Source organism: Copidosoma floridanum, unplaced genomic scaffold, assembly GCF_036245765.1.
Source record: "Copidosoma floridanum isolate Cflo_tuat_1 unplaced genomic scaffold, Cflo_Japanese_pri ptg000027l, whole genome shotgun sequence".
Lineage (NCBI taxonomy): Eukaryota > Metazoa > Arthropoda > Insecta > Hymenoptera > Encyrtidae > Copidosoma > Copidosoma floridanum.
The window spans coordinates 6,446,461-6,471,735 of NW_028321904.1; the positions used below are offsets into that span (position 1 = coordinate 6,446,461).

The 25,275-nt window shown below is 30.8% G+C and overlaps 1 protein-coding gene across 1 annotated transcript in view; it reads left to right on the forward strand.

Annotated features, from left to right (window-relative positions):
- mmd (disintegrin and metalloproteinase domain-containing protein mind-meld) overlaps positions 1–25,275 on the forward strand; it is a 2,100,572-nt gene that overhangs the window by 1,245,762 nt on the left and 829,535 nt on the right. Inside the window, exon 18 of the mRNA XM_089595760.1 lies at positions 13,617–13,698. Within this exon, the coding sequence (XP_089451886.1) occupies positions 13,617–13,698 (82 nt within the window). The remainder of the gene's footprint in view (positions 1–13,616; positions 13,699–25,275) is intronic.

Here is a 25,275-nt window from a genome sequence, read left to right on the forward strand (position 1 = left end):
TAAGAATAATAATTATAATAATGATAATAATGATATAAGAGATGATAATGTCGATAGTAATTATCATAAAAATAAAAATAATGATAGTGATGTTGACAATGATGATAACATGAATGATAATAATATAGATTATACTAAAAACAAAGATTATGATAAAAATAATAAAATAAATGAAAATAATGATGATCAAAAAAATGGTAATACTAACAATAATTATCATAATAATGACGATGAAAGCAATAGTAATGATAATAATGATATTGATATTGATGTTGATCATGCTGATAATGAGCATGATAATGATAATTATGATAAAAAAAATGATGATGATAATGATCAAGATAATAAGAATAATGTTAATAATAATGTTGATGATAAAAATGTTAATGATACTGATAATAATAATGATAATGATGATAATAAGGATAATGGTAATAAAGACGATAATGATAACAAGATGATGATAATGATGATAACAATTACGATTATGACACTAATAATGACGATGATGTTGATTATGACAATGATGATGCTGATGATAATGACAATAATCATTATTATAGAAATTATAATGATGATATTAAAGCTTATGGTTATGATGATAATATTAATGACGATATTAATAAAAGTGGTAATAATGATTATAATAATAGTGAGAATGGTCATGGTAATATGAATAATGATGAAGTTGATGAAATTTTTATGATACATATAATAATAATGATTATAATAATAATGTGCATCATAATTATAATGATAATGATGATGATGATGTTTATAATTATAATGAAGATAATGATGAAGATAATGATAATAATGATGATAGTGTCAACAATAATAAGAAGGATAATAAAAATAATAACGATAATAATATTGATTATGATAATAATAATGATAACAACGATAATGATTATTTTAACGATGATACTGTCAGTAATAGTGATGAGGATAATAATAATTATGAGCAAAAAATTATAATGATGCTAAATTTAATCTATAATAATGGAAAAAATCATTATAATATTAAAAATATAAATATTATTAATAATAACAATGATTATGATATTATTAATGATAACGATGAGGATACTACTAATAATAGTGATAATGCCAATCTTTATAATAATAATAATTGTAACAATAAGAATAACAATTATACATATAATAATGATGTTGATAATGATGATAATGTTGGTAGTGATTATCATTATAATACAGCTAATAATAATCATATTAATAATAATGATAACATTAATGATAATAATAAAGATAATAATAAATACGATGATTATACTGATATTAATAAAAATGAAGATAATATAAATAAGATTAATAATGTGTTAAGATATGATGACGGCATTAACGATTAAAAAAATAATTATAATGATACTGTTAATTATGATTATGTCACTAATAATAACAGTGATAATGAATAAACTAAGGATGATTATGATTATGATACTGACAATGATGATGATAATGATGATGATAATAATCATAATAATTATGATGATAATGAAGATGATGATGATAATGAAAATAATAATAATGATAATAAAATTCATGATAATGATGATAATAATAATGACGAAAAAAATAATAGTGGTAAAAAAGATGATGATGATAGTAAGAATAATTTAGGTAATACCAACAATTAAATCGATGATTAAGATAATTATAATGCTGATAATAATATCGATTATAATTATTATGACCATAATTATTATAATGATGATGATGACAATGATAATCATAAATATTATGAAGATGATGCTGAAGATAATGATAATATCAGTGATGATTATAATTAGTATAGCAACGATAGTGATTACACTAACGATGATGATGTTGATAGTAATGATATCGATACTGATAATTATAGTAATAAAAATGATTATGATAAAAATTCTAATAAATAATGATAAAAAAAATCTAATAATAATAAACAAAAAGATAGTAATAATGATAATAATTATGATATTATTGATCATGACGATAAGAATACTGTTAATAATGATAATAATAATTCTCTTTATAACAATAATAATCGTTATAATCAGAATAATAATTATAATAATGATAATGATGATACTAAAGATAATAATAGTGATAGTAATTCCAATTGAAATCAAAATAATTATAATAATGTTGATGATAACAATAACTCAATTAACAACAATACAGATTCTAAAAAATACGAGGATAATGACGATAATGATAAAAAAAATAATGATTGGTATAAAAAAAAAAAAATACTTATAACGATCATAAAAATAATAATAATGATCTTGATGATGAAAATAATAATGATCATGACGTCATTAATATAATGATGATGATCATGTTCATGGTGATGATGATAATGATGATGATGATAATAATACTAAAAATAAAGATAATTTTAATAAAGATGATAAGAATAATGTTTATAATAATGTTGATAATTATGATAATAATGATAATAATAATAATAATGACGATAATGATGATAATAATGATAATGATAATGATAATAATGACGATGATGGTATAAAGATAATGATATCGATGATGATAGTTATGATAATGACGTTGAGAATGACGATGATGTTGATGATCATGATAATGATGCTGATAATGACAATAATGATGATGATAAATATAATGACGTCAAAAACGTTTATAATGATAATGTTGATGATATTGTCAATTATAATAATGACAATAAAAATAATGGTGATGATTATAATAACAAGGATGATTACGATGATGATATTGACAATGATAAAGATGATAAAAATAATGATAATGATAGTTATTGTAATAATAATAATGATGATAATAATAAAAATGATAATAATGATAATAAAGCTTATGATAATGATGATAAAATTAATGACGATGATGATAATTGTAGTGATAATAATTATGATGATGACAGTAAGAATGGCCGTAGTAAAATAAATAATGATAAAGTTGATTGAAATGATTATAATACTAATAATTATAATTATTATAATGATAATGTGCATAATAATCATAATGATGATGATAATAATGGTGATAATAGCTATGATGAAAATGATGATGAAGATAATGATAATAATAATGATGATGATGATGATGATGATGATGATGATGATAATGATAATAATAATAATGATGATACTGATAATGATAATAATGATAATGATGAAGATGATGAGGATCATGTCGATGATGATGATGATAATAATAATGATGGTTATGATGATTATGATGATTATGACAATTTTAATGATAATAATAAAAATGATGGTAATGATAATCATAATGATGATGTTGATGATAATGATGATGATGATAATGATGATGATAATGATGATGTTGATGATGATGATAATGATGATGATGATAATGATGATGATGATGATGACGGTGATGATAATAATGATTATGATGATGATCATGATGATGATGGTTATGATAATAATAATGATGATGATGATAATGATAATGATGATGATGATAATGACGATGATAACGATGTTAATGATGATAACGATATTGATAATGATTATAATAATGACAAGTATAACGATGATAATGATGATAATGACAAGGATATCGATGATGATGATGATAATGACAAGGATAACGATGATGATGATGATAATGACAAAGATAACGATAATGATGATGATAATTATAATGGTATTGATGATGATGATGATGATGATGATGATGATGATGATGATGATGATGGTGATGATGATGATGATGATGATGATGATGAGAATGATGATGATGATGATGATGATGATGATGAAGATGATAATAATGATCTTATGATGATGACAATGTTGATGATTATGATGACGATGATGATGAGGATGATGATAATGATGATGATGAAGAGATTGATGATGAAGAGATTGATGATGATGATGATGATGATGATGATGATAATGATGATGATGGTTATGACGTTAATAGTGATAACGATGATTACGATGATAACGTTGATGGTAATTATGATGACGATGATTATTCTATTTTCAATAATGGAGGCAATAAATATTATTTAAATTTTAGTTACGACGACGATTGTTTTCATCAAGATGATAACTACATTTATCAGGATAAGGACGATAATGACAATGTTTATTATTATCATGAGATAGATGAGAATAATAAGAGTTATATTTGTCACTTGTGCTTGGTCTGCTGATGTATATGTATTGTGTCATAAAGAGTTTAATGAAAAAGATTTGTTAATAACCTCGTACCGTTAGCTCTCGTGCGTGTTTGTGTATGTATGTGGTAGCATAAATGCTTTTATTTTAAATATTTATATATTTTATAAATTTGAATTTATGACAAATTTATGTTTACGGGATAAGCGAGCGTTAAATCCGCATATTCATTATGTTGACATTAACTAATATATTTGGGTTAGCATAATTTTCTTACAGATATTGCTTTAGAAACTTCATAGTGTCGTTTTCGTTTTTTTCTCTCTGTTTACCGTCAGAAGTTGTTTAGCTGATTAACTTTATTGAGAGAATTAGACAATTATAATATGTCAGCTTTTAATGACAATATTTTTTTGTTACTTGAGTCTGTGTCTCCATCGAATTTGACAAAATTTTGAATAGTCCTTTTTCTTTTGTTTTTTGCACCTCATGTTTGACAGATTATCGGATTTTGTGAATTTTTTTCTTAATTATCGTGCGTGTTATATGCGCATACGTGCGAGTTGCATGCGTGTTTTTTTTTTTTTTTTTTTGCATGCATTACGACTTTCCATTTCTTCAAAAAGCCGAACGACGTGTACACATACATGCACACGCGCTGTCTAGCGAACAACGTATATCTTTTTGTGTTTGTTTCCTTTTTTTTCTGTTCCCATAAAAATTATGTATTTTTTTGTATATTTTTGTTGCCTAACAAAGCGCACGTGCTTGCCCTTAGTGTGTCACAATACCATCACGACACTAAATATTTTTTAATCAAAGGATTTTTAATCCGTTTTTAGATTTTTTTGTTGACTTGATTTTATTTTATCTCATTTATTTATTGATTTATTTTATTTTTAGAACAAAGTACCTTTTGCCGCGTACTCGGGGGGCTGGAATTTTAAAGCTAACGGATTTTTTTTTTGAAACGGAAGTCTCTTACTCTCAAGTTTCCCCCTTACTTCGTCCCCCTCACCTGCTGTTCTCTACACACTTTCCCTCTCCCTACTATATATGTATATCTGCCAACCGTGCCATACTCTTCCGCACACCTTTACCCACCATTACCCCCCACACTTCCAAGCAATTAATTTTTAAACAAACTTTAATTTTATTTTCCGTCAAAAATTTTTATTTGACTTTGAATTTTTTCTTTTACAATTTAAAAAAAAAAAAAAAAAAAAAATTAACACTTCTCAATTAAGAGATTTGAATCCTTGATTTTATGCATATGAGTCATTTTCTTATATGCATCCACTAATAATAAATTTAATTCATGATAAATTATGTATTTGTTTTTTAAATATTACATCTTAAAAAAAAAAAAAAAAAAAAACTTTAAAATTAACATGTAGAACAGAGTTGAAGAACGTATGAATGGTTTTTTTAAGGCGCTCATTTTGAATTCAACAAACATATAATGTTACAATATCACATAATTACATAAATAAGGTAATTTATTAAATTAATTCCAAATGAATTATGTAAGATCATTATATAAATATATTTCGAGTTTCATATCATTTTAATGGTTTTTAAAAACACTTATTTTGAATTTGATAAACAAATAATGGCACAATGTCATTGAGTAATTATATAAAAATAAGACAAAAATTGTATTAATAGGCTATAAAATCGCAAAAAAATGAGTGAAAAAAAAAATGAAAAAAAAAATTAATTAAATAAAATATGAAAATAAAACAAAATAAAATTACAAAAAAAATTAATAAACACAATGGAATAAAAAAAAAGAAATAAAAAAGGTAATAAAAAAAAATAGATTTAGTATGGAAATAAAAAAGAAATTAAATAAAAGGAATACAAAAAATTGAGAAAAAATGTAATACAATGAAATATAAAAAAAAATAAAACAACAATTAAAAAAAAAATACAACAAGAAATAAAGAAAAATGTGAAATCAAAAATTAAAAGAAAAAAAAACAAATAAAAAAATAACAAAGGAAATTAAAACAACAAACCAGGGGGTAATAATGGGTCATGGGACCCACGGCAAGAACAAAGTTCTTTAAACATCAGATGAGTATAGACACAATTTCTTAGGTAACGAAGGGATCACCAGACCTGTAGGAAGAACGAAGCTCTATTAACGTTAGTACTGCACTTATGCAGTTTACTAAAACAAAAACTTGAAAAACGAATAAAAAAAAGAACAATAGATAGTACTCACGATGGTTGAACTTCGTAAGTACTGTATTTATGCACGACGTTTCCATGAAGTTCAACCATCGTGAGTACTAAACTATTGTTTTTTTTTTTTGTTAAAAACAGTATCTGGATAGAATATTTCAGATTTAAGTGCCTTATTCCCACTACATAGCACACAAATTTCTAAAGTTTATTAGGTTCCTTGTTCTAAAATAATGAGAAAAGAATAATCTTAAATGGAAAAGGAGTAGTAGGTAACATAGACAAACATTATTGTGATAAGTTTATCGTATGACATTAAAGTGTTGTCCTTTACTTTAGAATCATCCCTACAAAAGAGAGTTATATTATTGGTTGGCTCTACTCTTTGGACTTTTTGACAGTTCAATAATACATGGCAGATGCCAGCATGCATTAAAGGTTTGGTGTCTCCGCACTAGGTTGGCATTTACCATGCTTTGTTAAGCCTGACGTAACACGCTTTATAAAACGAGCAACTAAATATCATGATACATCACTGGGCGCAGACCATTACTAATCCTATTAGATCAACCTTCTCGCTGAAAACTGCCTGAAAAACATTTCAAAGTCTTTTTTTCAATTGCAAACAGTCCAACGTTGGCAGTGAAAGAGCAAGTGAGCATATATATGAGCATAGTGGCTGAAAGTAGAGCCTGTTCTTCCATCCAGCTCTTTGATTGCATCTACGTCGTAAAGCATCTAATAATTCATAAAATTGTCTATAATGACATATCCAACTGTCCAAAAATTTTAACAAGCTTTTGAAATTAAAAATTATATAAGAGACAGAAAAAGCTTCTGTTTTTTCAAAGGGCGATTATAAAATTAAGAATCACACACAAATGCTAAATGGAAAATTTCATACAAACTTTTCTACTGTCTAATCAAGTACCATGGTAAACTGACGGCAACCAACTGATAAGTTAATACTATTAAGCGGAAGGAAGTTATCTTAACAGAAAAAATAAGGATAACCAAACTACCTAAGAAGTGATAAAAAGACAATGTTAAAATTTCAGACTTTAATACGAGCTTGTACACTAAGTTTACGTTATGTTTAAGAATTCTAATACTTTTATGACATTATTAATTAATGCTATGCAAAGAAAAAAAAGGGAAGTAAAAAGAGAGTGAATTTTAGTAACAGTAAGTAAATAATCGTTGTATGCACTAGACATCTACATATGTCAAGCGTCATGATACACTTAGAAAGTAGGAAACTTTCATTATGTACAAAGTAAATGTATATTATACACCTGACAGTGCTTGATTTTAAATTGGCCCCTTATATACAGTGCTATTCAAACTTTGTACTGAATTTGCTTGCAAATCATCACTGAACTGTAAAATACATTGATTTGATAAAATACAACATTTGAAAGTTTAAAATACAACTTTTGCGTATAACCGACTTAACTTTTTTACTAATTAGTTGAAACATTTAGAAAATATGTACAATTAGTTTAAAGACTATCCTTAAAAAAAGCTTTTTTTTAACTATTAGTTTTTGTAAATAATTTAATGTCATACAAGAAAAAGTTTTTTCGTAAACCATTAAAACTGTTAGAAGTCGTTTCGTCCTGATACGTTGAATCTTTTACATACGATAAGAAAATGTTTAAGCTATTTAAACAAATATTTGAAATGTATTTAAGTTGCTTCATAAAAATGTATGTATACTTATGATTAAAAAATAAAGTTGTGCCATGAAGGACTAATTCGAGCGACCACGTTTTAGAGAGCTTAATAACTGCATATTTTCGAAACATTTTTATACTACTTAAACTTACAATTTAAGTCATATAATTTATACTTGATGTTATGAATGAATTAACACATACTTTTTATAAACTAAAATAATGCTGAAGCAAGTCACTACATAAACATTGGAATGCAAGTATGTTAAGGGTAAATATATCAAAATAGAGTTTTCTTAATTTCTTTAGGTTAAAAAATGTGAACTTAAGAGTTTTTTCTATGGCATCGATGGAATGCCTCATTTTTGCTTTCTTGAGTCGTAAGCATAGTGAGGATAGGTAACAATGTTGATTTTCTTAAAACATGAATTTTTTAAACGTGTACGGGTACGTTATTTCTTGAATAGAGCTATCAAAAGAAATAACTTAAAAATAATAATGTAACGATTTTAGTTTTCAAGAGATAAGACCACATCCAAAAAATTATAGAAAAGTTTTAAATAGCTAGTCGTGTAATAATGTCAAAAAGCGCTTTTTTCTATAATAACGGCCTAAAAAATGATGATGCCATTCTCAGTACATAAGTCCTGAACATAAAAAATGTGTGTTTTAGTTTTGTTAAAAATTAAGTATAGTTTTCAACTTGTATGCAATGTATGTAGTGTAATCAAAAAAAGCAATCTGTTAGCTAGCTACACCTTATTCCACATTAAAAAAATTGTACTGTGAGAGTACAAGGATCTGGCTTAAGAGAGTATAAATATCCATTTTACGCATACAGTGTAACATCAACTCTCTGTACATATACAGTTCAAAGCATCGCTCAACTTTCTGAGTCCAAGACTTGAAGCATTTACATTCCAACCTCTGAGATTGAGTATCTTTTATGCCGTATGATATATATATATATGCATATTGTAAGTTCAAACACGCAAACTGCAGACTGAAGGTGCAAGTGCGTACTATTAGGTGGGAGTGGTGGGACATATATGATATATAAACAATCATGAGCTGATAGTTAAGAGGTTGGAATGTACACGCTCTAATCACTGGGCTCAGAGAGTTCAGCGTTCCTTTGAACTGTAGGATTCCTAATTTTGTATAGCTATGCCCTGACAGCTCTACTGTATACATTCAATGTGTGTTTGTACTCTTCAAAGCCAAACCCTTGTATTCTCACAGTAAAAGTTTTTTTCCGTGTAGAAGTCACTTGCTAGTGACTGTGGGGCCTGCATGCGTATCTATACGTATGAGAATTTTCGGCCTCAAGCTTCGCCACCCACAGCGCTGCTGTAGAAGAGCCATCATGGCATATTAAATATATAAAAGTATTGTGTTTACGGTCATTAGATGCAATGATGACCATCACGTCATTATTTACACGTATATAAGTCGACTCAACTCAGTCGAAAATGCTCAGCATACAGTCGTAAGGCTTATGGATGTATCTGTACACATCTTTTTTTATTCAAATAAAACGTCCAATGACAGTTGGTAAATAATTAAAAACAACGTCCAATGGTGGTACTGTCAAATTTAGAATTTATTAAAAAACAAAACGACGTTTCGGCCGTTTGGACAACGTCCCGGCCCTCATCAGGTACAAAAATCTCTGACTCTTACGAAAGGGATGTAAAATCGTAATGTGATAATTTAACATTACGATTTTACATCCCTTTCGTAAGAGTCAGAGATTTTTGTACCTGATGAGGGCCGGGACGTTGTCCAAACGGCCGAAACGTCGTTTTGTTTTTTAATAAATTCAAAATTTGACAGTACCACCATTGGACGTTGTTTTTCATTAAACATCTTTTTTTAATACATACAAAAATAGTAGATTTTTATATGTATTTGTACATATATATATACATTTAAGACACCATGATGGCTCTTTTGCATCAGTATTGCAGGCGGCAGAGTTTGGGGCCAAACATTCTCAAATGTTCTTTACAATGCAAGTTCTACTTCCAGTTGACTAAGCAGTCTCCATTCGTTAGCACCAGCAGTGGGCAGTATGTCTGCTTCCCTTCTGCTCCATTTTCTCGTTTTACTTACTGAGGTCGAGTAAACCACTTTTTAAAACGAAATTCTAATCAGAGCTAATTTTTTTAGTACATCGCTTTGTTCTCTAATTAGTACTTTTTATTCTATGGTATGAACAAATCTGTAATTCTAGTGACAAAGAAGGTCAGCAGTATCAGTGCCAATTTTATTAAATGCTTAGATAATGTTCTTATCACTACAAACTATGTAAATAATGTACTGAGCATTACAAACAAAAACAAAAATTTTTTTAAGTTTATTTATTAGCAGATGACTTTTCATGTTACATCAAAAGTTAATTCGTTTCTTTAATTATTTTTCCAGAAATGCAGTTAAACAAATTAAATAAGTTAGTACGAGGACTACAACAATACTATATAATAACACTTTTAACATTCTTTCAAAGGAATATGTAACATACTGACCATCAGCTATAGCTTACGTCAAAATCTACGGCTTTTACGCTATGAATTGAAATTTCTTAGACTTTTATTGACATATTTTATATAATATTATTTTTAAAATGTTTTACGAGTTTAAGAATAATTAGAAGCCTTAGTCCGTAAGCTTAAAATTTTTCTCTAATAGCAAGTTACAAACAAAAATTATCTAGTTGTTAAAAAAATTTAAAAGTTAATTGTTTTTTTGCTATGACTTGCTGACTCAGCAAGATAAAAACCTAATCTGTGAAAGCTAATCTGTGTCATCAAGATAAAAAGCTAAAATATGAAAATTTTCTGATAATACTAAAGATATAACTCGATTTATTGAAAAAGAGTTTAATCTCAATGAAATAAGTAAATTAAATAGCGTGAGAAGACGGTTGCAAAGCAGTGAAGACGATGCCATATGCAGCAACTAAACAAAAAGCTGACTTTCAGTCGTAACTAGCCATCTAAAGATGTGGGTGGGCTGACTAATAACCGAGGAGTAATTTAAGATCAGTGCTCGAAGAAAACTCCAACTTTCGTCCCCGTAAGGCTGCGTTTAGATGAAGTCTGGGAGTCTGCCAGACTGGCATTGAAGCTTATAAGAGTGAGAGAGAGGTTAGATGTGGTTACGTGATGAACCTCTTCCATCTCAATGTAGCCTAAGACACCAGAAGGAGGAGAGACACGCACACTATGATAAAATCACATACACGCATGACAAACTGACTTTAATACGGGAATCGGATACTTTTATTCATAAGGCACGTGATTCTCGCTTTACTGCAAGTCACGTGCCTTATAGTTCTTGTCACTAGATATACATTCTAATGTGAACACGAATTTATGAAAATTGGGCATTTTTAACGGTGGGTATTTATAATTCATTGTCATTCATACGCTATACAAAATCTTGCAAATAAGGAGTCAGAAAAATCCAGCTCTATTAGAAAATTCAAAGGATACAGATTTAAACAGATAAAACCTTGTAGTAGTAGAGATTTAAAATATCATCTCCTGAGTGTGTAATCTTTTCTATTATCAATATTTTAATTAGGGTAAGAGTTGAGTAAAAGAAAGTTAAAAAAAAGCTTACAAGAAAGTCATACACAAGAGTATAAGATATTTCATTGTTTACGTTAAAAGATTTAAGAGCCGACTTTTGTTTATGCGCAAGTATTTCTAATTTTAGGTTTGTAGAAATTAAATTAATTTCTTTCATTTAAAATTAGATGTATCAAAATTTTAATAAATTTTTTTTAATTAACTTTATATATTATTGTTCGAAGAAAATCAAGACTACGCTTTGTAAACATTAAGGATTGTAAAAATTTTTGAAACACATTTGTCACCCTAAAAGTGTAAGGATTTGTAATAACAAAGCAGCTTACTAAGTTTTGTTGTTATATAAAAGCTAAAATGGTTTATGTTGAATAGAAGCGCCCAAAGGTCCTTTTAAAATTATTTAAGCTTCAAAGTAAATATTACATGATCAGTTGAGAAATGTCATTTTTTATCGATTTTTAACAAATAAAATTTGTTGAGGCTTAGTGTTTATTATGTGGATAGGGTCTATTAGGGATAAAGCATTTAACTACAATCAATTTTCATTTTTTAACTGCTTCTTTTAACTCAATGTATCTCATAATGGCTACAAAGTAAAATGTTAGTCCATAGCAAATTCTACTTGATGCTGAATTACGTACTCATTAAAAAAGTTATACATTCATTTTTGTACATAAGGTTTTGAATAAGTTTATCTCTTGTATGGAATTGGTGCTCATTTTTCAATTAAAAATAGTTCAACAGAATGTAATTGACAAAACACTACATTGGAAGCTAAATAGTTACACCACAGGCTGCGTTCACACTAGTGAAATTTGTCTGTGGCCAACAATACTCATATTTTTGAACACCAGCTGACCCTAGGACTACCTAGCAAGATTTCATATTTTTAGAAAATTTCTAGAACTCTAGATCAGTCTTGGCTATATTAACTATCATCAGAGCTCCATTGTAAAAGCCAGTAGGTTAGCCATAGCTTAGCTTTGTCTAGAAGACTACTGTGGAGTGGTTAATTCATATAATCAAACTTTTTAAAAAATTAAGAGAATCTACTAGCTCATCTTGATAGAAAGTATATGCCATCTTGATGAAGACCTAGACTGCACCCATACAACCAAGCAGGGTATCCCATACGAAGATCATGTAAAAAATAAATATGGCTCACATATAACATGGTTAGCGTGAGTGATTCCTTTCTTAACCTGCGTATGAGCTATAGTAAGTGACCAAATAACTTATAAGGATAATGTGTTTTGACCAATTAAAGCCTATCACTGCATGACCGTAAAAGTTTTACGTGTCCCAGCATTCTTCAATTTTAATCTCTCAGTGGTACATACATGAGATGTGTTTTTGTCATAACCCAACGTGCCCTTATATATAGACTATGCGTATTGAGCACGTATTAGCACCGCTTACTATTCTCCCATCAGCTTGCTTATGACCAGTGATTTTAGCATTTTTCAGACACCTGTGGTAATTACTCACTTGTCAGATATTTTCCAGTGGGATCTAAAATGGCACATGCGTAAAACAAAGTCCCCAACAAGATTTAGCCCACAGAAAAAAAATCACTAGCTGTTGTGCACGTACACTATCAGACTAGACACTTATATATTTTTTTTAAATGCAATAGTTTTCTTATTAAATAAGCCCTGATACCACCTAATACGCACGTGTGCTTCCAGCACGTCACAGCATCACCTTAAGTAGCTACACATATCCATGCGCATTGACTGTGCTCCAGTGCAATCTAGTTTGTCTCTTGTCAAAGGGTGCGCACATCAGGCAGAACCTGATGACACTGTCTTTTAGGGTAAAACAGTCTTAGGGCCAACTGGCGTGTAAGGATATCAGTATTTTCAGCCACCTGAAGAATTTTCTACTGTAAATGAGTTTTTGTACAATAATGAACTTGTTTTTATTAAGTATAATTTTTTCTAGTTTTTAAACTTTAAACTTCTTTCTAATACAAATACAAAACTTCTTTTTTTTTCAAGAGCCACAATGGAAGACGATATTCAGGGATTGACAAAAAATTTAGGATTAGTTCGCGATGGCACGCCGTGTGGAGATAACTCCGTAAGTATTATTCATATTTTTAAATATTTTATGTATTCCTTCAAAGACATTTTAACAGTTGCTTAACAATGCTCAACACATACAGGAATAATTACATTTACTTATCTTTACATAAAGCTCATCTTATATTTGAGAGTAAATACATGTAGTTGCATTAGAAATCAGCTTTTTGACCGAAAAACAGTAAAAAAAAAGTTCAGTGCTACAAGATATCATAATATTTGTAGCAAAAACTTTTAATTTTAATTAAAAAAAAGTGAATTACAATTAGGCTTACTGTATTGTCCCAAAGAATAAGAGTTCTTCTTGAAAATTTTTTTTAAAAGCATAACTTTTATTTTTATCTTTCTTAGTGAAACCTATAAAACCTTGAAGTAAAAAAAGAGGTAATGATTTTTAAAATCTTGTTTGGAGGCTTTTAAGCTACCCGCAAAAAATAGAAGACTAATCATAAGACATCATTACACGAAAAATTTCTCCTAACTTTGCAAAGTAGTAAAAGAGTACTTACATTCATTTTTTATCGAAGGCAATGCTGCTCCATGAACATCGTACGTAAAAAAATCATATCTGGACAACTGATGATAAACCTGTTTCAACTGAACAGTATAGGTACCCTTCTCCTTTACAGAAAAAAGTTAGAAATTAGATCAGAAAGGTATTGCAAAAAGTAATTATTTGCACCTTTTGTTGACTATACAATGGTTAGTTGTGAATTGTCCCTAAGAAACCAGAACCCAGTAAATAAAAAAGACTTAGTCTTATAATAGATTATAGAAAATCTAATGCCTTAACTATATCTGATGCTTACCCAATGCTAAATATAAAAGAGATGTTAGAGAAAATTCGAGGGTTAACATTTTTTTCAGTATTTGATTTAGCTAGTGCATTTTATAAACTTGTAAGTGTCTCCAGAAAATTGCCCTACAACGGCTTTTAGTACTTCACATGGATATCACGAGTAAAACAGTATTAGATTTAGATTATGCAATGCATTAGCTACATTCAAAAAACTCATTGATATAGTCTTATTGGGATGACAAGGCATATAACTGTTTGTATTCTTCGATGCCGAGTAGGATAATAGAATAATAGATGCCTAAACTTTGGAAAAGGATGAGATGAACTAAAAAAAAAAAAAGTTGACTGACAGATGTCAGACTAAAATAACTAATAGAAAAGTGCGAATTATTCACCTCAGAAGTGATATATTAGAGACCTGAAATAAGTCGTTATTTAGTAAAACTGGGTGCTAAGTAAATTGATGCAGCTGAAATTTTTGAAATACATACAAATTGCACCAGCATTAAGAAATTTTTAGACATTACAGAATATCCTAGATAACTATTTAAAAATTAAGCTGAATTCGCAGAATTTTTTACTCTATTATTATGGAAAAGTCAAAAACTTGGACGAAGGGCAAGAAGTTTAAAACAGACCATCTGCAGCCTAAAGGTAATTTAAGCGCTAAATTTAAGATAAACAAAATTGCTCTACTTCTGATGGACCCACGGCTACTTCAGACTCTCCCGATAATGAGTAATAGTATTAAGCTATTATTAAAGCCAGTGACAAAAAAAATTATTGAACGCTTCAGCACAACCACAAACTGCTAGGATTTCCACAAATAACTACATTGATACTACATCTGCTAAATCAGTAGTATTTAAGTATAATATTAACTTATTAAATAAATGAAAACATAAAACGATTGCTAAAAAAAATCAAAATCTTAAGCTGCAATCCACCACCAGAGATGAGAAGAGAGATTACTCACGCCAACGCTATGATGCGAGACGAATTTTTGGCCCTAATCGGGGAGACCCACCGCAGCCGGCCGTCAAACTGGGACCACATTTTTCGAGAGTGAGAGACTCGTATCTAAAAACATGCCCCTACGAAAAGAAGAGTGGATTTGCGTGGGAACGAGCATATAGGCGCACATTTTGGAAACGCATGAAAGAGGTATATGGAATACTTTCGGGAAAGGAATCAGTGTCGGGTGAAAAATATACACGCGCATGAACTATTAAACGAAATAAGCAAATAAATCAATTACAAAATACTTGATTGACAAAAAAAACTCAGATTATAAAAGAATACTATATGATTTCATCAATACATTTAGTTTAGCTGCTATACCTAGGAATTTTTTAAAACAAAAGAACTTCATCGTAGTTTTAAAATGTAAGAGTTATACTCATAATCAAAGAAAAAATTTTATTAAATTATTAAAGAACTATTTTGTGGCCTTGCCAACGAGAAAATTGTTTGTAACATTATTTGTAAATTTAATGAAAACATATAAAAAAATTTAAACCAGAGTAATAAATGATATGAAAAAAAAAAAATTCTGCCAACAATTAGAATCGATCCTTAGATGGCAAAACAATGTAAGCAGTGGCATTATCCTTAACTCTCTTAGCTATCAGAACTTCAGGTAAAATAGATCTTGCAGTCGTATATGTTTATTAACAACCTTCAGAGCTTGTTTTACAGTTCATAACAACTATGATGAGGAAGAATAAAAAATTAGTGGTTATAGCAGAGCTGCCATCCTTAAAAAAAAGCTAAATCTTTATAAAAAATAATGCTGGATTTAAAAATAAGTATGATCGTACGGGAAGCATAAAAAAAAAATAATTTAAAATCAAACTCTGTGCATAAGGTTTTGAGCATGCAGTTTCACGATTTAGTTGAATAATATTAATAGACACCATCAAAGAAGAGTGAGAGAGCAAGAGTCAGCTAAATACAGCATGATATGTAACGGTGGCATTTCCCGAGAACCGCGTGTAAAGCGATTTTTTCTGACGCGAACCCCGTTGGAATTAATTTTTTAGGGCAAATAGCTTTTAAATGGGAGCCGATTGAAAATACGTTCCAAACTACCCCTAAATGGGGTTGGAAAGCTATAGCGCGCCCGCATAAACTCGCGACGTTGCCACATTGTTATTGGAGCTTAGTCGGTAAGCAGTGAGAACTATATCCATGTGCGCACGCAAGAGCGTCAGCTACTGCTGGTAACTTGAAGGTTGAATGTAAAAATTTTTACCTTAAGGTAAATATTGTCTGCTCCTTATGTTGTCAGTTGTTTATCCATCACGCGCTTACTGTCTTTCTCACTCTCATGTTGGACAAAAGCATCTTTAAATTTTTATACTTATGTAATGTTACCTAGAATGAAAGAAAAATACCATATCAGTAGGGATTTGTCCACTCTACACGATAGTGTTTTTGCAAAAATAGTCGAGCTCTTTGTCAAAAATATTGTTGTTAGGTATGTCTTGCTTACGTTCCCGGGTATGTCGTCTGTACACGATTTAGAACGAGTCCATTCATAAATTGCAATAATCAAGTACCCGGAAAGTACCCGGCAAGTGCCCGACGAAGTGCCCGCCAAGTGCCCGGGAAGTACCCGAGGAAGTGCCCGGGAAGTACCCGCCAAGTGCCCGTGAAGTACCCGGGAAGTACCCGCCAAGTGCCCGTGAAGTACCCGGGAAGTACCCGCCAAGTGCCCGTGAAGTACCCGGGAAGTACCCGAGGAAGTGCCCGGGAAGTACCCGGGAAGTGCCCAGGAAGTACCCGCCAAGTGCCTCGGAAGTACCCGCCAAGTACCCGGGAAGTGCCCGTGAAGTACCCGCCAAGTGCCCGGGAAGTACCCGGGAAGTGCCCAGGAAGTACCCACCAAGTGCCTCGGAAGTACCCGCCAAGTACCCGGGAAGTGCCCGTGAAGTACCCGCCAAGTGCCCGGGAAGTACCCGGGAAGTGCCCGGGAAGTACCCGCCAAGTGCCCGCCAAGTGCCCGGAAAGTACCCGGGAAGTGCCCGGGAAGTACCTGAGGAAGTGCCCGGGAAGTACCCGCCAAGTACCCGGGAAGAGCACGGGAAGTACCCGAGGAAGTGCCTGGGAAGTACCCGAGGAAGTGCCCGCCAAGTACCCGGGAAGTACCCGACTGTATTGTACTAGGCGGGGACTTCCAGGGCCCTTGGCGGGTACTTCCCGGGCACTTGGCGGGGACTTCCCGGGTACTTCACGGGCACTTGGCGGGTACTTCCCGGGCACTTCCTCGGGTACTTCCCGGGCACTTGGCGGGTACTTCCTGGGTACTTGGCGGGGACTTGGCGGGCACTTCGTCGGGCACTTGATTATTGCAATTTATGAATGGACTCGTTCTAAGTCGTGTACAGACGACATACCCGGGAACGTAAGCAAGACATACCTAACAACAATATTTTTGACAAAGAGCTCGACTATTTTTGCAAAAACACTATCGTGTAGAGTGGACAAATCCCTACTGATATGGTATTTTTCTTTCATTCTAGGTAACATTACTTAAGTATAAAAATTTAAAGATGCTTTTGTCCAACATGAGAGTGAGAAAGACAGTAAGCGCGTGATGGATAAACAACTGACAACATAAGGAGCAGACAATATTTACCTTAAGGTAAAAATTTTTACATTCAACCTTCAAGTTACCAGCAGTAGCTGACGCTCTTGCGTGCGCACATGGATATAGTTCTCACTGCTTACCGACTAAGCTCCAATAACAATGTGGCAACGTCGCGAGTTTATGCGGGCGCGCTATAGCTTTCCAACCCCATTTAGGGGTAGTTTGGAACGTATTTTCAATCGGCTCCCATTTAAAAGCTATTTGCCCTAAAAAATTAATTCCAACGGGGTTCGCGTCAGAAAAAATCGCTCTACACGTGGTTCTCGGGAAATGCCACCGTTACATATCATGCTGTATATGTAGGATGTACTCAGTTACAATCAAAAGAGACGAACTTGTATCGTTGCTTGCTTTGGCTGTGCTATACAGCCATCGTCGTCATTTCGGCTTCTCTCCTGGTATGCACACGAAATTCGGTATACCTCTTCCACTTGTTTTTAAAATGTGCGCCTATATGCTCGTTTCCACACGAATCAACTCCTCTTTTCATAGGGGCACGATGTTCTACATGAGTCTCGCACTCCCGAAAAATGTACATCTGGTTTACTTGACATAAAAACATAACAGCAATGGCTTCTCTGAAAATGTCATCTATTTTATTATCATTGTCTATGAAACCCTTTGCAATTACAGTTTCTTTAAAAGTTTTATAAGTTATTCTTTTATATGTTCTAATATCTTTGAACGATGTTAAACCAGTTACTTTATTTAATACAAGTTTTAAAGAAATCTTTGATAATCTTTCAGAGATACAATGTTTAATGAACCTATTACATTATTTCTTATTACGTTTTTACTTCTTTGTCCAATTCTTAACTTATTATTAAAATGTTGTATTCTGGAAAGTTTTGTAACAAATAAATAGTTGCGAAGTTACAAAATACTTGTTAGTTTTTTGTTCATTAATATCTTAACGTAAAACTTTAAAGTGGTATAATACACTTTATGTATAGTTTATAAACATTTTATATTACAAAGCACATTATATTTAATGTTGGTAATGATGAAGAAACCAAAGACTTATTTTTTTTAATTTTGACGTTTTGCTAGCCAAATTTGTACTTTGCAACTAAAATAATTGCAAATGTCTTAGTTGATTCTGCATACATTTTTTTTCAATAAACACAACTGGGTTTGTCATTCAACAACACGAACTTAAATAAAATAGAATGCTCTTGCTTACTCTGAAGCCAAGATACAAAAATTGGTGTTTTTTGCAATAACAGACTGATAATTGAATTTTTTGTGCTGATAAGTTTGTGTATTATCTTTATGTATCTCTGAATCATGCTATAAGAGCACTTTATTAATTCAATTAAAAAAAAAGCAAAAAAAAACTAAGAAAGTCGTATTAGACGTGGCAGCTCAGCGCTGCCATATGTCTTCTTTTCTTCTGACTAGGTGAACAACTGGTTGCAGTGCGCCCGTATAAAAACACTGGCTACGGCTGACAGATAAATTTTAATAAATTGTTAGACATCATTACACAGCTAAACGCTTAGTATTTAAAATTGAACATGCCTTGTTCATAAATTATCACCAACATGTATGTAGTTATTGTTTTACAGGCAAAAAATCGATACACTTACAATAAAGATTCTGACTTTTGTATTGCAGTAGACATTTAAAAGTGGAGTTAAGATTTTTTTTTATTACACTTAAAAAAAAATTTTCTTATTACGAGTAAAAAAAGCCCCAAACAGTTCAACTTGCACAAAACATGTGTAAATACTGTTCAAAAAAAAGTTTGTCTAATATTAAGCACATTATATTTTTAATAAGTGAAGAAGACTGCACATATGACGATGTATCAAAATAACCCTAAACCTCGCACAATAAATGAGACAGAATTGACGCTGAAGTCGATACTAATGTATTGAAGAAGTTTGTAGACAAACGTGAAGTTGTAAAAGTCGAGTATGAAAAAAAACAAATTATAATGTATTAAAGAAAGCTAAAATTTAATTTAAACAAAAATGTTAATGACATATTTTTATATGTTTTTTTTTCTTCAACGAAGCATACTCAATCGTTAATAGTATGTTTGTAACTGCATAGTTGTATAAAATAACTTATTGAGACTCACGCGACAGACATAGCCCGTGCTTTAACACAAGCGCACTGCAACTGGTTTGTCATCAGTTGGTCATAGCCACAAGAAAAAGGTATGTATGGGAACGCCGACCTGCCATTAACGTGTTAATAATAGTAAATAATTAATTGAGAAAAAAATTAACATGTAAAATTTGATGACAGAAAGATTTGTGGTCAAAAAAATTTCTCTAAGAACAATAGAGCCATAGATGTAAGCAAAAAAACAAATTAAATAAATGGCATTTTTCATTAATTGTTGAACAAATAAGTGAATCTAAGGTTTGATTAAGAATAAACTATTATTCCTATATTAAAAAAAAAAAAATTTATAAAGAAGTGAGCAATTTATTGTCTACTGGAAAACAGAAGATAAAATCAAATTTTTAGTCTCCAGGCAATAGACTTATTGTTCAATTTTGTAAAACATTAATTAATGCAATAGAAAGTTCTGCTAAAGATCTTCTCCATTTCTTTTTACATTAAAACAGTTGAGTCAAATACTGAATAAAATTTATTTGTTTAGTAACAAACACTCCCTACCTTTAGATAAACCACGAATCACCGTTGCTAAATTGCATACCTATTCTCGTACAACAGTTGTAATAAATGATGGAAAATTAACCTGCACACTAATATTTTTTAAATTAGAAATTATAAGCGTAGCAATTATGAACTGCATCTTCTGGCCATACAAAAAAAATACATAAAAACTTACAAGGTTACGCTAGTGAGCTCCAGTCCAACTATCCGATTATAAATCACCAATTAGGTAATTATTTTTAAATTGACGAAGATTATCTAATTAAAGGAGTATATAAGGGTCGATTACCATTATGTTAATCTCCTTATGCAAAAATACAGAAAATTGACGATATAACTTACGAATTTCTCCTTTTTACCAAACTTACAGATCAAGCTTTGAGGAAATGTGAAATATTGTTGCATAACCTAACTAGACAGAGTTAAAGTATACTTAGAAACACCTACATTCCACGAGAGATTCTCTGAAATTCCCATTAACCTCTATTTATGACCATTAAAGAGAATGAATACCTAAAGGCACCAAAATTTACACATAAAGTTGATAATGTACCGCACACCTCTCAAAGTCACCTCGTAGGGAGTTAGCATGATAAAATTAAATGTTATCCATATATATATATATATATGTATATATATATATATATATATATATATATATATATAAACCATAATTGACCTTCAACCTTTTAACACTGTTATCTTGATTTCTTGCACGACAACTAAGACATACGACTTAGTAAAGCAAGAACAAATAGTTGTTACACAACAGGCCAAACCAAACGAGGCCCTATCATTACAAGACATTAACAAAAAACTAAGAAAAATCTCAAACCAGAAAAAAGAGAAATCTCTACAAAAGATGTAATCTTGTTACATCATTTAGAAGAAACTTAATTAGCATAGTCATCATACTTATGATTTATCAGATTCACCTAAACTGGTTACAAAAAATCTGAAGCTGAAAAACTTATACTATGGATCGTCTAATGTACCTTACGATAAGGCAACGATCAGCACAGTTACCTATAAAAGAAATATAACTGCAAACAGAAAATGATACGAAAATTTTGACAACCTTAGCAAGACCATCGTTGCATCGTTTAATAACCCAAGGAACGCACCTTCCTAAGAACACATACACAACTAACGGTTACATATTGAATGGCAGGACATTGTTAACAAGCAAATACATTAAACTACCCACAGAAGAAACGTGGTAAATCCACTTGCACAAGTCTATATTATTTTACTTTTCTTTTTCTCCCTCTTATTCTTTTCACTTTTTTTACTCCTTTCACGTTCTCTTTACTTCTTTCTCTTTCATCTAAATCATTTTTTTATCACTAGGACTAGTTAGTTGCTTGTTTGATATATTTTATCGTATTCTAGAAGAATCTTATCAGACAATTTTCTATTTTGTATTGCAAGTTGAAAAAAAATTAGGGTCGTTTTATAAAAGCCAAAATCATTGTCAAATGAAGTGTTTGTTTACAGAGACTAAAGTTTTAGTACTGAACATTATTCTTTCTTTTATTCTTTGATTTCATTTATTTGTCTTCATTTTATTACTAGCTTTTTCGTTGGGTTGTGTACTTACACTAAATATTTTCAAACGTAATACTTGCAAGTGGTATAACTAGCCGATAATTTAACCTGTGAAAAGGTATTAAAAAAAACTTTAGCTTAAAAAAAAACAAATACTTGAGGCCATAAACACCTTTCTCAGAACTTAAATCAGCCTTGGCCAACTCTGATGTAAAATGACGTTTAAACACCCCTTGGCTCATTTTCTTTGACCACCCAGACCTTAAATCACGAGCACTTTCTACCTTACAAAAAAACAATTTATTGCATATATATAACACGATTACAATTGTGTATCACTAAATTTTATCAATGAATCTAAAATCCTTGTCTATAGAAAAACATCCGTTGAAATTGCAACTGGCTCTTTTGGAAAAAATTGTCGTTATCCAAATGCATCATTTTTTAATTTTGAAAGTTTGACTCGTCTGAAAAAATCAATATACTCTTATTTCTTCATCAATAATTACTGCCTTCGCCTAAGGTACCACACCGCTTAAGAAACTGAGACATGAAAAAGTTGTCTACAACCTTAAAAAAAAATGAGAAAAAATTTTAGTTTTACACAACTCTACTTAAATTATTAATTCTGACTTGATTACTGATCCTTACTTAGTGTTCTAAGCCATGGCGTCTAAGGTATACCTGTGATCATCGTATCTTATGTCTACACCTTCTTCGATGAGTACTTTGTTACGCATCTAATCCCTCATCCATTCATGTCGAGTATACTTTAACAACATACACTAAAACAAAAGAAAAAAAGAAGAGAAACTTTCATAAAAACAAGTTTTTTTCAATATTTACACAATATAATCATATACTTTATGCTACTAACTGAAAGACTTGCTTTATGACGATGAATTCTATTTTATTAAACGACTCATTTAAGTGACGGCATAGTTAGATCTGATAAAGAAAACTTTATTATTTCTGCTCATTATACAAAACTGCACATTAGCAACAGTTAGAGCGCGCTGGCTATTAACACATATGTTAGTATGTGTAGAATGCAGCTTTTTTTCCGAGAACTCTTGCACATTTTCTGTATAAAAAATGCCTTTGTAATGACTTTATTGAATCAACAGCTAAATTTTGTCAAAACATTAGGCTAATGTTAATTTACTCTAGTTTGATCTTCATTTAAAATTAATATTTGTTGTAAGATTATACTATATAAATTAATAAAAATTAGATTAGTAGTAAGAATGAATCATAATTACTTCGACAACTTTTTTGTTAGCAAATAACTTTAGTAGTTAAAATGTAAATAAATAAATATCAGTTAATTGATTTTAAAAACTAAAACTCTTTCCACACTAGTAAAGTGCAAGTTATGTCTGAGATCAATTACCTATAGGATATTTAAACTTTTAATCTTTAATAATAAGAATCTATATCAACAGTCAAAGAACTTGCACTAAAGTTTTTAGTCAGCTTATATACACTACTTGTTAGAATTGTTTTCTTTATGTGTATTTTATACAAAATGCAAGCATTTAACAAGTCGTAAAGATGTGTGAGACATTTACCGAAAGATTTCACATCTTGAGTATGTTTTTCCAGGCACTGATCTTCAACAACACTTAGTTTGACACTAGTGTGGTGTGCAATCGTGACGAAGATCCACACAAAAAATAATGTAAGCTTGCAAACAGCATATTTTTCCACTTATTAAACAACAGAGGCACATTAACTCTCAGTGTGTTGAAAATCAATTTTCTGCAGAAATGACGAATATACGATGAAAGCGTAATAGCTTTACTAGAGTATTTTCTCCATGACTCTCTCTTACGACTTGACATTACAGACAACCAACATGCCAAAAGACCATTCCGTTACTAGTTAGCTTCAGACAAAAGACATTTACCAAACATAACATTGACTACAAATACAGTACAGGCTGGACTAGTATACCATGTAATCCGTTAAGAAAAGAAAACAGAAAAGATCGAGCCAAAAAGTTACAGTTGCCTTACTATGTAGATTACGATACAGTAAAGTGGGAACATTATTCCTACTAAATTAAGCAAAAATCGTGACCATAAGGTCGACATTCTCAACTTCAAAGATTTGCAACAGCAAGATCTAGAAAAGAGAATACTTTATAACATCGTAAATTATGTTGATTAAGATGTTAACACAATTTTTCTCTTATGTTTTTCAATCTATTTCATTACTTTTACTTAAGACCAAAAAAAATTTAAGTACTTTGTATAAGTTCATTTGTTGTAGCTTTTATGATTTCCAACAATTAGCTAAAGGGGGAAAGATGTAACATCTCATGTCATTTACTTAATATTCATAGCTTTGAAACACTCAGCTCCATTCTAAAATCATAAAAAGCCCATGCTCCACGATTTTAAAATATTGCAATTGGTAGTTAAAGTTGCTAATCTGACATGTTCTCCTTGAATGCAAGGTTGTTGGAACCACTTGTTTATACTAATATTTGCTTTTTCTCTTTGAGTTTAGTTGTGTCTGTTAAACAAATGTAAGACTTCAATTAGTGATTGAGATACGTATTAGAATCTTGCACTTCAAGCAAATGTAAGACTTAGCTCAGTAACTAAGCTGTGTAAGAAAAGTTTTAGCAAACTAAGCCACTGAAGACTCGCCTAAAAAGTAAATCAAAGAGAAACAAGAAAGAAAGAACCGTTGACTTAGATTTCGACGTTCAGAGCAGCAGTCTTATTATTATTATCACCACAAGTACTGCCGTATAGCATTTAAATCTTTGTTGCGGTAAGCCTTGTGAGATCTTGTGACTGCGTGCATACAAACAGAGGCTTACCAATAATTATAGATGTAAGTTAGTATAAGAAAAACTTTTAATTCTTAAAACACCGTCAAGGTAAATTAAGAAATTTAAAATTGATTTGTAAAAATTGAGCACTTCCAGC